The sequence below is a fragment of the Lepeophtheirus salmonis genome, chromosome 10 (genome assembly GCF_016086655.4).
Source record: "Lepeophtheirus salmonis chromosome 10, UVic_Lsal_1.4, whole genome shotgun sequence".
Taxonomy (NCBI): domain Eukaryota; kingdom Metazoa; phylum Arthropoda; class Copepoda; order Siphonostomatoida; family Caligidae; genus Lepeophtheirus; species Lepeophtheirus salmonis.
The window spans coordinates 4,202,133-4,218,595 of record NC_052140.2 but is presented as its reverse complement, the minus strand read 5'-3'; the positions used below and the strand labels follow the sequence as shown (position 1 = coordinate 4,218,595).

The window sequence follows — 16,463 nt, the reverse complement described above, 5'->3', positions numbered from 1 at the left end:
TATTGATGTGAGTCAACTGTATAGTCTATGTAAAAATGTAATGAGATTCTATCTATGCAGTAATTGGAGAATTGTAAATGTGTCCTAAAACATCTCAAAACTTATGCACTGTACTTAAATATATCTGCATTAATATTTTATATAACATATATACAGTATGATTATTCTATTGAGGTCAAATCTTCTTACAATAATTACAACAAAAAAAATCTAAGAAAAAACCCATAAAAAGAAAGTCAAAAATTAAAGTTTTATGCGTGAATTACACTCATTAACTTTCGTTTTGTTTCTCTCTCTCCCTCTTGATTTGATTGTCTCCTATATAATTATTTTCTTTTTCAAACGGTTCATACAGATAAATAAAGAAATATATACAGAGTGGTCCATTATTAGAATTTCATTAACTTTAACGTCATATAATTTAGAAAATGGATTCTCAACAGGCGGCCGTTAGAATTATTTAATAAAAATAACATAATGAGAAAAAAAAAACAACGAAAATATGTATTATCAATTTGAATTTATGGAATAGATGTTGGTATTATTAGGTTAGGATGTGCTATAATTCTAGGAGGTGGTGAATGTGAGGTAAAGTCTTTATTTTCATCACATGCCTTTATATCAACTAGCCTCAAATACCTCCACATTAAATTATTCACTAGTAAAATTGAGCGAACAGTGTTCCTGGACTTGATCCTATATTTATATTTATTAAAAATTTAGGCACGTTAAGCTCCAATTCATTGATAGAGTTATAGAACTCAATAAGAGGGGCCTTCATTACAATGAATAGCGACTCCTCGAGCAAAGCTCTCCTTCCTTTGTCTTCAATGGTTCACAAAGGTGGTCTTCTGTCCACAAAGGTGAGGTTTTCAGCATTTTTTTATTTTACCGGATATCGAGATAATCAAAAATCTGACAAAATTAAAATTAAGGGCAATATTTCTTTAGTGTGTTCAGTTAGATGATCTCTTCATCTCATTTTGGCTAACATGCAAAAATTCTTGAGAACCCCTGATTTAGAGTATCGTATCATCAAATTTCGTTACTCAAATTGGAAATATTACAACAACGTTTTGACAGAAAATATATTGGAGTGTGGATCCCGCCCCACAATGAAAATAAAGTGAAAAAATTATGCAAATACCCTTTTGAGGCTGCATGGCTTCTTTTTGTACCTGATTTTACAACCCTTGACTTGACAATGCAATGCATGGTCAAATGAGGTGACCAATACAGCTTTCAGACTTAGCGAGGACTCTTTAATGGCAACTGCATGCAGGAAAATATCAAAAATACGTTTTGCGTACTAGCTGCAAGACTGTGGAAAGACGTATCTGCCAATTGGTTCCTCAGAACAAGGGGAAACACATTGAATGAGATATTGGTAATATGTAATTGAATACTATTAAAACTTGTAAAAAAGTATTAATATTATTGTATGTGGTTTCTTACGGTATTTTTATTCAGAACCACACTAGATAGTGTATGTATGTACAAATGTATATAATATGTGCTTTTCTTCCCCTAAAATCACGTTTGAGGGGAATCCTGCAGCTTAGACATTTGGTCAAAGGGTTGACAGTTTTTGTTTCTTAAAGTGTTGTAAATGATTCAACAGAAACCATTTTATATATATATATATATTTCAATGAATTTTTCAATCATCCAACATTTTTATATAGACTAGTGGCTACATTTTGTTGTCACGACACCTATATTTTAGTACCAAATTGAAATAGATATATTGATACTTTTTCAACTGAAATTATAAAACAGAAAATGTATGCACATGTACTTACAGAGGCGTGCACCTGTTATTTGTATAAGTTAATTTAAAAATAATTTTATGAAACATAATTTTTGTTATTTTTTGTTACTTTCTCAGTAAGGCTAATATCTTAATGACGTAAGTACCGATTACAATAAACAATTATGTATATTATAGCTTTAAATGCACCAGGTTACATATATTATCTGTATACCGAACAAAGCTCAGCTAAACTATGTATTAATTGGGCTACTTTTTCATATATTACTAACTAGAAGGATGTTAATGAATGTTAGAAAAAAAAACAAAAAAAAAAAAAACTACATAGTATTGCTGTCAAATTAACTCTCTAAAAAACAATGATAAATGAATATATATCATATTTGAAAATGCCTATATTTGGGCCAAAATAAGTAACTTAAACTGAATAAAGATTTTCAACTAAGTTAAAATTCATGATTATTTCGAATCATCCCAGAAATTTGAATACGAAGTCTATTTTGACATATTGGGGTTTCAGAATAGTATATGACTTTCAAGAATAAATTGGATGATTCTCCTTTTCTTTATTTTGGCCAAGAGTATGTTAGGGGTAATTCACGTCGAACTATATTATCAGTCAAACCTACATTTTAAATGGTCAGGCATAGAAAACTAAAAAATGGACCTTTTAGTTCAGGGGATCTCTTTGGGTGTTCTATAAACTTATAAACATGTTATTTGAATAGATCCTAATGAAATGATAGTATCAATGTATAGTTGCTAATAGGGCATGAACAAACTAAAAAATATATATTATACATAAGATGATGAAGATAAGGTATACGTATAGATTGCTTGAGGGCGTTGCTGTCTCCTGTATGATATTTATTATTCAAAGAGTTATATTACTTTGTTGCCTTATTTACAAACTAAAATATGTAAACAATGCACATGCCATATTAGAATGACCAATCTTGTTATCAACTAATTCATTTTATGACACATAAATTGCAACTTGTACTATTTGCTTATACAAGTTGCAACTTGTACATGACATATACTAAATACCTGGAACAGATGAAATGTTTTTTAACATTTTTTATTAAGAAGAAGGAAAGAGAAGAAGGTGTATTATAAATTCATTGGTCTTAATTAAGGCCCCAAAACAACATTACCAATAAAATAAAACTATAATAATGTGCTTTTTATTTATTAGGTAGCCCCCAGTGTCCTAGTCATTATCTTATAAATGTGTAATTTTATATTTATTTAATCTTACTTTAACATTAATGCATTGTCTTTTCTTTTTTTAGTTGGTAGAAATGGTTCACATTCTTTGTATTACTAGAAGGGACAGGGTACACATGAATCACTAATTTTTTGAAGGCTCCATACTCCAATTAGGTTTGACTTAGACTTTACTCCCCGTAGCCAGGGACGGTTGCAACAAATTTGAGTTAGAAATTTAAAAAAAATGCATGTGATGCAACAACATAAAACCAATCTTGGATAAAAATAAGAAGAATTTAAGATACTCAATAATCTTAGCTTAAAATCCTTTTTTATATAAGATACTTATATTTCTCCAATATGGCCCCTTTCAAACAAAATCTGTTAATTTATCATATTTTATTGTGTCAATTAGTTTTTGATAATTTAATCTGCAATTTAAGACACCCTAATTAACGGTAATTAGATAAAGAATACAATGAAATCACACATAATTTTGAAAAAAATCCCTCTCGCTTGTTTTTCTGTTGACGGCCTCACATAATATTGTTTAATGAATATAGATTTGTCATGATGTTGAACTGTTACAATTGTACAACTGTTAAGGTCGCCAGTATTGAGTCAGCCTAGAGCCAAAGTGTTTTTTGAAAAAGGTACTGTTAGAACGTTACAACTGTTCCCGGTCTTCCCTACAACTTTTTTTTGTATGTACGTCTAGTAAATGTATATATATAAAGATGAGCCTTATTAAGAAATTCTCATGGGATCATTACAAAAAAAAAAGACATTTTTTCCGACTTTTTTTTTGTCTTAAAAAACCGTTATTATCATTGGACTTAATGAGATCATTTTTTTCAGTAATTGAATTACAGGCTTTCTCTTATATATAATATATACACATTGAACCTCTTTGTCTTTTTCTAAATTAATTTACTCACAATTATTACTGTCCTTCGTCTTTTATGTACAACTATGTATGTATGGGCACTTACGAGAATTGTATATATGCTATAGCATTTTGTTAGTTAATGAGCACACCCAAATTTAATATGTACTCTCACTAATTAATTAATTTAGGGATATATCTGTAAAAAATATCACCTAAAACGGGTGGGAGACAGTTTGTAGTTGCATCTTGAAGACTTTTCAAATCTGTTATCATTATTCTTTTCTTCTTGAATAGGGAGCATCTAACAGGTCGATACTATTATTGTATCAAGCAATCTTTCCTCTGAAAAGGAACAGAAAAGAAGCTTATTCTGATTCAACCAATCAATGTTCAGAACATTGTGTAACAGAAAAGAATTATCTTTCAGTCGTATATCTTTTTGTTAGCAAAGTAAGGCCATGCGAATTATTAAGTGTCTATGCTCATTAATGACGGAGATTAACAATGAGGGTTTGTTTGAGAGTTATAAGTGTAAATCCTTGAGGAACTACGTGTAGAATTGAGGATCGACATTTGAGTCTATGTCCTTGCTAGATATATATTATGGAATGGGATTTATGTTTATTCATTTTCTTTTTTTTATAGCTGCTTGCAGCTAATCTAATAAAACGGCAGGATAGCTAAGGCATTTATTTAAAAAAATGCTCTTCAAATGGTTATAACTACAAAGTCATTATCATGTTTCTTTTAGTAGAATACTTTTAGCTATCAAGTGCTTATGAATGAATAAGAGAGTTACACTTAGGAATTGTTGGGAGTTATAAGTTTAAGTACTTGTTGGACTCTCAGTAGAATTGGCTTCTCAACTTTTGAAAAACCCTTACAATCAAAAGTTGCGTGATAATGATGTCATTTTTATAAAAATCAAGCATCCCACTTTGTCGTTGGTTCCCAGCATCCCTGGCAATGAGTGAATGAGTGCAGGAAACAAAAGATTGAGTATTTCATGAAAGGGCTATATTCAAGGGATAACTCATTACCTTTGACCTTGATTTCTCAAAAATTTAATGGCCTCTTAATGTTAAAATATTTAATGTTTCTACAAAAGCAAAATCAATTTGTAACCTTTTCTGTAATTCTACTTTAAAAAATCCGTTTTGGGAGACCTTGAACCTTTACCATGACCTTTCAAAATTATATGGCTTCTTATTGTTGACATATATGACCTTCCTACAAAGTTTTTTTTTTACTGAAATCGATTTGTGACTTTTTCCACCATTCTTCTGTTAAAAAAACTATTTTTAGTGTCCTTAAAATTTTACCATGACCTCTCAAAATTTAATGGCCTCTTATTGTTAACCTATAAAACCTTTCTGCAAAGTTTCATCAAAATCGATCGATAACTTTCCCCGTAATCCGGTTTACAAACAGACAAACAAATAGCCCGAGGTGAAAACTCGTGTGCAGAGTTAAATATATGGGTGTTTTAAATTAGTTAAACATTCAGTTCAATGAATAAATAAATAAATGTTTAATAAATAATTTTGTTTTTATACATAAAATTGTATTTCAATTAAAACAATGAAAATAGAAACGATTAAGATTGAAATGAAGAATACAGCTGTATTGACAATGTATTGAAAATGACTCCTCCAACTCAACCATCATCAATCCCCCAATTTTAGTGGGACCTTAATCTTACAGATAAAAAAGTTTTTGAGGAGACTGGAAAAACTTCAAGATCAGATCGGAAATTCTCCTTGATATGTATACAACCAATCCTGATGTTGCTTTAATATTTTCTAATAGAAAATTGGCCAAGGATACATCCAGTATCTCTCCAGGTACTAGGAACGTGTATCAAAAACCAAAACCAGTCTCAATCATAGTGTTTGGTGCAGTTGCATCAAATGGGAATAGATCCCCCTTTTTTCATAACCATGATGCTTACAAAATCAATAAGGACACACTTAGGGACTTCTTCAGGAGCAAGGTACTTCCTTGTGTCCAAGAAAAGTTCCAGGATACCTCTATCTGTACCCAACAAGCTATGTTAGTTCTATAAAGAGGTTTGGCCCAAGGTTAGGGGAAATGGGATACTTTTCGAATTAAATGTTTTATGGAAAGTTATGTGCTACACTAATTTAGTGAGGTATTGTACAATAAACTATCGATTCATACTATTCGAAAAGCAGGTGATTTAATCTCTTAAACATTAATTGAGGACAATGTCTTCATTTGATTTAGATTTTCAGACAATAGAGTCAACATTAATGCATCAACAGTATACCTATACAAAAAAACATATACCCATATACATTGGCAATAAAGAGAAAAAAACAGAATTCCACCCTATCGTACATACAATTAAATGTAGTACGTACATATTTAAGCATAAAAATTTGTGGAATTCTAATATGACCAAAAAATATAGAGAATTAAAAGTTTTATCAAATTAAAATACATACATATTATAAATATAATTCAAGAGCCATTAAGAAATATGCGTATTTTAAGTATAAATATATATATATATAATTTCTTTCCATAAAATGAATTAAAAAAAATATTTATACTACTTATAGTTGTATATATTTATTCATTACTGAAAGTCATTATAATGAATTCTCTATCTTGTGTTGTGTCAACTTGAGTCGAGTGAGCCGAGTTGAATCGAGTCAAGTCGTTAACTCTACATCAAATACCCCAAGTGTCTTTTTGTATTTTTGCAGTGTATTTGTCCTTAGTTATTATTATCATAACAAGTTTTGTTTTTATCCCATTTCTCTAAGTGTAAAAATGTCGGAGCTACAACAAAAAAGGCAACGCCAGTTCAATCTCCTCTGCGTTGGTGTCAGTGTTCAGAAGTCTACAAGGACAGTGGCATTTTCATCAGCATCAATAATTTCATTACAAGAACCAAAACTTATCCTGCAACAATATGGCTGAATTCTGGCCTGCGTCCATGTCTACAGCCCTCATGTCTACCCCCTGGACTTTGCAGTTTAGGTGTCTTGGAGAAGAATGTCTGCAACACCTTTAATACAAATTTGGATTAGCTCCGAGTTGCCATTATGAAAGCATAATACGCCATAGGTACTGCTTTAATATTCAAGAGCTGCCCACCAGCGTGTCTAGCCTAATTATTGGCTCATACAGCCAAGAAGTCCCACAACTTCTGCTGCAAAAATATGGCTAACTTCTGGCCTTTCCTTGACTTCTAAAAGAACGTCTGCCACACTTATAATCAAGTAAGTATAGTATACCTAGTACTTCTTTTATTTATAAAAATGAAAATAGCCATGGAGTATCAAGTAAGATGAGGTAATTGACAGCTGACAGCAAAATACCTAGAGTATTTTTGCGTTAGAGAGAAAACACCGTGCGATAAATAGGTTGTTTTGAAACTAGTTGTTGATAAACATTTCAGAGCGCCCCCTATAAGAGTAACATATCCCTATATTTAGTTTATAATACAAAATCAGCTGTATTATTTTTCCACAAGACTCTCAAGTCGATAATTGTTTGAGTCGATACAACACTGGAATTCTTGACGTTTTGTTGTTGTTTAATTTCTTTCGCCTTTAATTGTTTTTATAATAACAAATAATAGTTATACTATATACAAAGAGTATATACATATACCATACCTATAAATATACAGTGTGAGATTCCTTGATAAGGAAATGTACGATATTTTTAAATTAGCTACAACAAACAAAAGAACCGTATTGCCTAATGTTTGTTGATATTAGTACATTATATTATGTGCATAGACAAAGTTCATAAACACTTATACTTCTATACCTCAGAGTCGTCATATGAAATTGTTATAGAGTCTGATTCTTCCTCATCTGAGAGAGGAAGGTAGTCAATGAGATCTTTAAACTTTGGATTGGATCTCAAACTTCGTTGGAAAAATATTGGACGATCTGCTTCTTCCTCATCACATGAATCCAAACTTGACAAAGAGCCTGCTGTGCTTCCACTTCCTTCATAGTCGTACACTTCGACTTCATCTGGACTTAGAAGGTCAGTGAGTTTTCGAGATGGATCCGGATAAAAGGTTAATTCTGAGTAGGCTGGCTCCTTTAAGAGTCTTTCTCTACTTCCTCTTCGACCGAGTTTTTGCAAATCTTCCATTCCTGTACCAATGCTCTCCGTTCCTCTTCCATTGGTTTGTGTGCTCATTACTCCAGATTCTGGATTTTCCTTCTTGACGACAAGGATTCGATCATTTCCTTTTCGTTTTGTAATGAGTAATAAGAGTAAAATGCAGCATAGTAGCAGCCCTGCAATGACACCAATCACGATGGCAGCAATAATTCCCCCACCCATTTGAGTTGATCCTCCAGCCAGAGCCTGTTGAATTGTAAGAAAGGACTCGTATCTACTAACTACTTCCTTTCCTTCATCATCTACTTGAACAACCTCTAGTGAGAGTCGTTTTCCAGAGTGTTTTGAATCAGCAATGTATTGATACTCTGCGTTTAATGAATTATCTATCTGTTGAAGACTTATTATTTCAGGTTTGTATGGATCTGAATTGAGGAACCAGCGAAGGACCGGTTCAGGAAAAGCATTTGAAGCTTCAACTTTAATATTAATAACCTCATTTTCAGACATGTTGATCTCCTGAGGTAGATTATTTACATTTATCATTGGGGTTTTAATGGTTTTGATTTTAAAGTACTGTTGATCATGAAAATATTGATCATTTTGTCCATAGGGCTTCGACTGCATTTCGCAGTTCCATATCCCTTCGTGTGCAGTCGTTATAAGACCAGATATACTACAGGAGTTTTCTTGAGTGGTTCGTTTTGAAACTACCCAGGTGTTGGGTGATGCGTTGAGATCCTTACTATTGAAATACAAACATGTATAATATCAAATTTAGTTATTCACTAGATTCTTATAAATTAAAACATTTGAAGTTATACCTTTCTTTTATATTCCATAGCTTTCTGCAATCCCGAGGGACATCCGAATTGAAAATACCGCAGGGTTCTTTGGATATAGGAGACTTCCATTGGCATACATGCCAAGGACTGGATGTTAAACAAGTAAATGTACTCATTTTATCTTTAGCCAGAACTAACGTAACTGTACGTCCTCTAATACCATCCGGATACCGAGATTTGATTTGAAAATTCGAGCTTCGAGCTTGTGAAAGACTTTTCTCAACTCTGATTACTTTAGTATCGTCATACGTAATTTGAGCTCCTCTATGATCCATCTGTGTAGTCCTACATATCAGACTTTGACCATTCAAGGACTCTTTTCCAAGGAGCTGTATTTGAGTGGAGGATACATTTTGAATCAGCTGTACATCCTTCAATAGAGTCTCTGCTCCGTATTGTAGAGATGATTTCATTATCCATTGTACTTTGATGGGCTTAGGTGCTCCTCCAGATACAATGCAGGTAAACTCCCGGACAGTATTCTCATAGACATCCATCAATCCAAACAATTTCACATTTGGATGTATCACCTCCAACAGCTCAATTTCACTTCCATTTGAGCATCTCCAACGTCCAACATGGATAGTAGGGTCAAAGTGTGTAATGAACAAGTTACAAAAGGAGCCATTCTCCCTTGTATGAAGCCACGTGAAGCACTTGTTAGTAATCTTCAAATCCTTCAAGGAACAAGGCTCGTTATTGTTTAGACTCCATGTACACTCCTTTTGATATGAATACTCACAAGAGTACCTAAACGAAGAGCCTTTTTGAAGGAACACATGACTAGAACCCGAGGCACTTAGTAGAAAAAAGGCTCCACACATAAAAACACTCGTCCACATAGTAGCGGTTGACTAAAGCCACCTTTTTACAGCGTAGCGTCTTCTCTTCACACTCAACAAGTTATCTTTAGAAATATTTTTTCATGTTTTTATCACTGTGTCAACAAAGTCTGATAAGGACTGAAGAGATTTGTCATTGAAGCAACAGTATGTCTTTGTTAAAATCTTATTAGTAATAATAATAAAAAAGAAATAATTTCTTCTTTCAAATGACATTTTTTAAAAGTTGAGTCATCTATTTATACTTAGAAATGGATTACGGATATAAATTCATAACTAATAGTAGAAAGTAATTGCATTATTAATTAATTAGCAATATTTCAAACATTTATTTTTAATTTCAAATTTATGAACTACCTTTAAGTATCTAATCAAAAACATTAAATCTCTTTAGCCTACCTGCACCAACTCAACTTTAAGAGAAAAACTTAGCTTAAATTTACTAAATCTGAAATGCAATTATGTTATAAGTTATATGTTTAAGTATAAATCGATTTGATATGATCAATTCTTGGAGTAGTTCATAGGGCTGGGAATAGACTGAGGGAGGCCTAAGGTAAAACTTTGGGAAAAAAAATGCAGGCCCTTTTTTCAAATGACATTTTTTATTAGAAATAATTGTAGTGGCCTTTTTTTAAAATAAAAAATTGACATTTATTTCATAATTTGTCGTCTTAGAGTCTTTGTAATATTCTGAAGAAAATATCAAAACGTATAAATGTTTGAAAAATTACAAAAAGAAAACCGGTTATTGCGTGTGTTCTTTCTTCATTTTGTTTCACTATTTAATAAGTCATCAGGGTGTTAATTTATACCTCTGAAGTAAGCTTTCCCCTCCAATCTTGCTGTAAATTATTTTGAAAGTGCATAAGAAAATAAATATATATGAACATAAATAATTATACCTGGACTAATGCTATTTAAAATGTAGAAGGATCTCCTCTTTATAGCAGTAATTCATTTTCTCCCCCTAATATCATATAAAAGATAGCTGATATATCTCTTAATTCAGGTGTATCAAATGTTGTATAAGTGTAAAATCTTTTTTTTTTTTGTCAAATGTAATGTAATGTCACAAAACATCATTCTTTTAATTTATTTTTTCCTAAAAAGACCTTGATTCAATTAGAAAGATAAAATGGAAAGAGATTGAAGCTATGTATATTGTACTCTTTATCCATATATGCTAACAAAATATTATTCAATTTAATTATATTATAGAGTTCAATTTACGAGCCTTTTCCATTTTCATTGTACGCAACACGGAAACTATGTAAACATACATACTAAAAATAATATTTATGTTAAAAAGGAAAGTAAAAATAATCTGGTGAGTTACACATTGGAAAAAATAATGGAATTTATCCATAATTTATAATATAGTACACAGCTATGTATACTAAGAGGTTATGTTGTTGTACCTACTATTGATGTCACGGATCCAAACCGGTTTTCGAACTGGCAACACGACGTTAGTTCACCAAAACAAAAATGTACTCTGCATTTTGTTGTCGGCTGTCGATGTTTCTACTTCTTTTCCCCATATTAATTTGATTTTTAATGAGCTCTGGTTAGTTTGCAGTGAACTATTCCCAACTATTATTGAATAAAAGTTCTATAGATGGCTAATATTGCAATGACTAATAACTGGTAACATACTTTGAATCTTTTTTCCTGCTTCTTTTTGGAGGAGAGGTTGCAAGATTTAATAGAGGTAAAAATGTGAAAAATCAGGTTACCTGCGATTCAGTTTTTCAATATACGTAAAAAGAACCGTATCGTGAATTTGTATTAAAATATATAGTGGGTGTTCTTCTTTCTTTAGACAAGTGAGAACCAGATAAAATACCCTATGCCCAGTAGCAGGTCGTGGCTTTCTGCCACTTTATTCCATATATAATTTTTTATTTATTTCTATTAATAACAAATTATTTAATTTACTGATATTTTTTCCCCTCTCTTGAGGATCACCCATAACTGTAAGGACTGCCTCTACCCACTCCAGCTTCCCCTTGATATTAAATAATAGCTATATTTACAGAAAATAGTATAAAGTGTTAAAATAAAATTCAATTTTAGTCCAACTTTTCGGATCCAAAATGATATTTTGAATTATTTTTCTATGACATTTTTTATTTACTCTTACTTCATAAACAGTTTCCCTTATTATCCGTTGTCCAACTATGTGTAAATTGGTTTTTGTCATTCCACTTAACAGTAATTTCTATTACTTTAGCCACTTACAATCAAATTTAGGAGTGAGCTCTGTTACTTATTTGATTCGATTTGGAGGTCAGTAAAGTGGTTTTGATCGTTTGAGTATCCGAAGTATTTCATTGGCTACAATTTGTTTTTCTTCAGAATGAAAAATTAGGATTATATTCTTATGTATCAGTTGAGAGAATTAACTTTAATAAAACTTTTGAAGTTCAAACCCATAACTTTAAAATTCAAACTTATGAAATTCAGCAACATAACTTTAAAATTGAAACTTCTGAATCCCTTTACAAATAGAGAATGTGGTTAAAAAAAGTCATTTCACATAGTTATAGAGGTCAAAAAACGCCCTTTGAAGACTAAAAACAAAATTTGAAACACAATTTTTTTCATTAAAATACAACCTAAAATCTAATTAACAAGTTCCCCTAAAAATTGGACACCTTAGTACACACACTAAAATACAAATTTCGAAGAACTTGACATTTTTTTGTGACCTTTGAGCTTTTATATGACCTTAAAAATGTATTTTGTAAACTTAAAATGTTATATGTCTATTACTTTAAGCATAAAAAGACTTCAATTATCACGACATTGGCGAATTTCTTCTAATTATTTTGACAATAGATTAAAAAATTCGCATTCATGTGTGAAAAAGTAATTTTGGGGGTTTGCCACTCTCGAAGACAGTTTGGCGGAGCGTGGAGACGACGTGTTCTTAACCAACACATCAAGAATAATTTTGTCTTCGAACGAGCTTTTGCAGTTCCTGCACGCAAATCGACCAAACTTTGCCTAGCAACGCAACCTAGTCACGTAATCATCCACAGGCTCTCCCTGGCTCCCTGTTTCATCTCAGACAGCCGGAAGCTTTCAAACAATAGACTTTCCGTTAGAGAAAAAACATCCCGAATTGCCTTACCGTCGAGGTGAAGACTTCCTCCTGAGGCAAAGTAACAATCTGTATGGTGTTGAACTATTTCTGGACCTCTGTTCCAGCACAGTGAAGCAGGAGAGTCTTTTTACGTTCCGGGGACAATTCCCCCAACAAAGACACGTAAATCTTGAATTCGTCCCACAATTACAACCATCTATGGCCCTTCATAGTCCATCCATCACCAATGGGGAGGGATGTCGTACCCCAGCTGTCCCGTCGTGCCTGGAGCACCATCTCCAGAGGCTTGAGTCCCATCATGAAATCGAAGGACTTGGGATTACAGCCACAACCCTCGATGAACTCTTTCACCAATGCCACGAGTTCTATTTTCTTCTGACCCCTCAACTCGTCTTCACTTCCAAGTTCCAACCCAGAACATTCGTATCTCAGCTCCGTGAGCGTGAGCCTCGGCAGAAGTTTTTACCATCTTTGTCGCCACTTGTAGTGTATTGGCCGATTTTTTTTTTTTTCAATAATGCTTAAAATATCATTTTGCATCCGAAAAGTTTGGCTAAAATTTAATTTGTTCATTTTCATGAATTAATTAGTATAAGAAAGAACTGAATCTCTATCCTAATCGAGGAATTGTGTCAGAGACGTATCAGAGTCGGTATAATTTCGTTGATGATCGTTTAAGAAGCGGAAATCCGCTGTAGCAAATAACTACAAAGACCAAAAAACCCACAATTTAAGTATGCAATCCATTACTAATAAGAACTTACTAGGTTTTATCCCCTATATGTACAGTGAAGTGTATTGTACACTATAAAATTAAAGACTATACATCTCTATTAGTTCAACCTTTAGTCTGAATTAACAATGTGATTTCTGCGAAGGGAAGTAAAAATTATGATTCATGAGAGAAAACTATAAAATAACTGTCATCTTTGGTATCCTAAAGAAAATTGTTTCCTTGTAAGCAAGGAAATCTCCTCAACTTAAAAGTTGTGTTTTGTCACTTTGTTTTATAGTTAGAGCCGCAATAAGGGTTGAAATAGAGTTTAGTTTAAGGAAATGAAGGAAAGGAGAAATGGGTACCTTGATTTGTGTATTGTGTAATTCCAATAACAAGTAGCTGTTTTATAGCTTTTGGTAAGAGAATTGAAATATTTGATAGCTGCCAGAAAAAAAAATACTATAAAAAATTTCATATTCGTCAGATATGGCCGTCAATATTTCAATCAATAAGTAGGGAATAATATTTAATAGTAAAAGTATAAATAAATGCTTACAAGGTGAAGGTTGCGTAACTTTAAATCCTTATCATTTTCTCCACTTTTCAATTAAAATGTGTGTATTCTACCTACATAAGTGTCAAAGTCACACAATTTGACTAAAGAGAGTGTGTGTGAAGCCTATGACTACTTAAGTGTTACATGCCTTAAGTTGGATACATGTATATTAAAAATGAATGTAATATTCAAAAACATGCCCGAATTATTCATTATCTGAATAATTATTTAACTAGAAATTGATAGTGAGTTGTTTTTTTTATATATAAATAGTGTATGAAAAAAGGGAAAGCTGTCGTTTGAGTTATAAAAGATCATATTACATTTCTAATAATTCCTTTTTTATTAAAGAAACAAACCTACTATTACTTTTTTTGCATTGAAGATCAAATTTAATTTATGTTCTTCCCTTTGATTCATTCAATACATATAATATTTACAAACTAATCAACTATTTTGTTTATTTTTTGCATTTATAGATTTTGTACGATTTAGAGAGTGGGGTCCAAAACTTGGAGTAAATTAACTAAATTTCATTTTTATGGAATCAATAAAAGACAACTAAAAACCAATTTGTGATATGTTTAAATACACCATTTAGCTATATTTTCTCTACAATATGTCGTCCTTCAAAAGTAATAACAGTCTCGACACGCTGGCAAACAACTCTTGACGATGAAGGCTGTATACCACACTGTCATGATTACAGCTGGGAGCGAATCCAAATTTGGATTATATGTGTGGCGGGCATTCTTCACTTTTAACAGCTAAGTCCTGGGAGTTGTGGTAAGGGCTAGAGGAGGCAGGCCAGAAGTAAATTGTTGCTGCATAATTTTTAGTTCTTTTTGGCTATACAGGGCTGTAATGAAATTATTGATGTTTATTATAATGAAGTACTGATGGAGTTGCCAACGGTTTCTTTAGCCAGCACTAATACTGGGGCGGAGGAGATTGCAAACGTTTTGTCTTGTTGGCTATTCCTCCAACATTTTTACACTTAAGGAAATGGGATAAAAACAATACTTTTTTTACGTTGTTTTAGCTGTCGTTTAGTTGTGTAATAAAACCTCGTAATTTAATGTTATTGCAAGTCTTAGGTCACCGCTCTGTACATTAATATATGCAAAATTAATTTTTTGGAAAGGTTATAATGAATTTACATGACAGGGTAATAAAAATTAGGGACACACCATCTCAAAAAAAAAGATTGATTAGAAAGAAAGAAAGCACAAGAGGAGTACTGATAATAATAATGTTATTCTAATTACAAAGAACTAAATCAACTAATCAATATCTCTTTGTCAAAAACAAAAAAAATGTATTTATATTCATTCAAAAAGGAGAAGAATGAAAAAGAAACGGCAGATGTCTTGATTATAATTATTCATAGGCAAAGAATAATGAGAGTGTGTGGAGGTGCTTAAAAAAATACATTATATATATAAGACATCCTAATTGCATACTCAACTTCATTAAGGTGAAGAAAAATGAAAAAATGTATATAAATATATATTCATATACATTTTATGGTGCTAGGTTCGGTATGAAAATACTAGACCGGTCTAAAACTGTTCTAATTTTTATTTATTTTTTATTTTCAAAATTCGGTATATAGAGATTGATTTAATAGATAAATTATTGAGGACCTCATGTGTTTTTCAAAATTGTGAGCATTGGCACAATAACGTCATATGAAGTTTAAAGATTTGCATACATCATATTTGTTCTACTCATAAATCAGGATAAGGGAGAAATTGGTCCAGAGATTGTGACTGGAAAAAGCTTTTCAAATACAAAAAATAGTTTAAGTATATATGCATGTATGAAAAGACGTCACGGGGTGCACTGTATAAAGTGTTCCCTGATTTATATCACGAATAAAGTATAAAGAAAAAAAAGGGGGGCGAAAGGGAGTATAATGCACATTGGCACTTTATAAAATGAATGAAAAAAAGAAGTACTTAAATAAATTAAAAAAAATTCAGATGAGGTATAGCAAGGAGCTAAAGTATTAAAAATCATTTTATTTTTTTAATTCTTGAGAATAGAACGTTGAAGTATTGAGTGAGTAGCTACGTGTAAGTGTGCTCATGAAAAACGGAATGTAACGCTAAGGATTTATATATTATTAAAGCAAAATTTGTATTTTCTTCGATAACTAATAATTCCGGGCAATACCAGGTACTACCGCTAGTTAGTAAATAATGTATACATATTTTGAAGTTGAAGTTTTTTTTAGAAGAAATAATAATTTTTAAGCTAGCCCTACCAGATATTATATTCTCAATTATTTTTATTATTGTCATTAATAAAACAAGTTGGTTTTTTAGAGCCTACAGCTACAAGTTTTTGAATTCCGTAATCTGATCTGACCCATAAATTAATGACTAACGATTAAGAGA

At 31.9% G+C, this 16,463-nt stretch overlaps 2 protein-coding genes across 2 annotated transcripts in view; both read right to left on the bottom strand.

Moving 5' to 3' along the window:
• LOC121125539 (cytotoxic granule associated RNA binding protein TIA1) overlaps positions 1-16,463 on the bottom strand; it is a 217,198-nt gene that overhangs the window by 52,658 nt on the left and 148,077 nt on the right. The window lies entirely within an intron of this gene.
• On the bottom strand, positions 7,423-9,792 carry LOC121125182 (uncharacterized). The gene is made up of 2 exons (XM_040720317.2): positions 8,813-9,792; positions 7,423-8,733 (listed from the first exon to the last, which is right to left on the bottom strand). Exons 1-2 carry the CDS (start codon positions 9,673-9,675, stop codon positions 7,674-7,676), a joined length of 1,923 nt encoding a protein of 640 aa, XP_040576251.1. The 5' UTR covers positions 9,676-9,792; the 3' UTR covers positions 7,423-7,673.

Bases quoted from the DNA above. Each gene is read 5' to 3' on its own strand.
- LOC121125182 (XM_040720317.2), bottom strand. From the start codon at position 9,675: ATGTGGACGAGTGTTTTTATGTGTGGAGCCTTTTTTCTACTAAGTGCC. The intron at 8,734-8,812 runs GTATAACTTCAA...GTATTTCAATAG, and splicing joins CTATGGAATATAAAAGAAAG to TAAGGATCTCAACGCATCAC.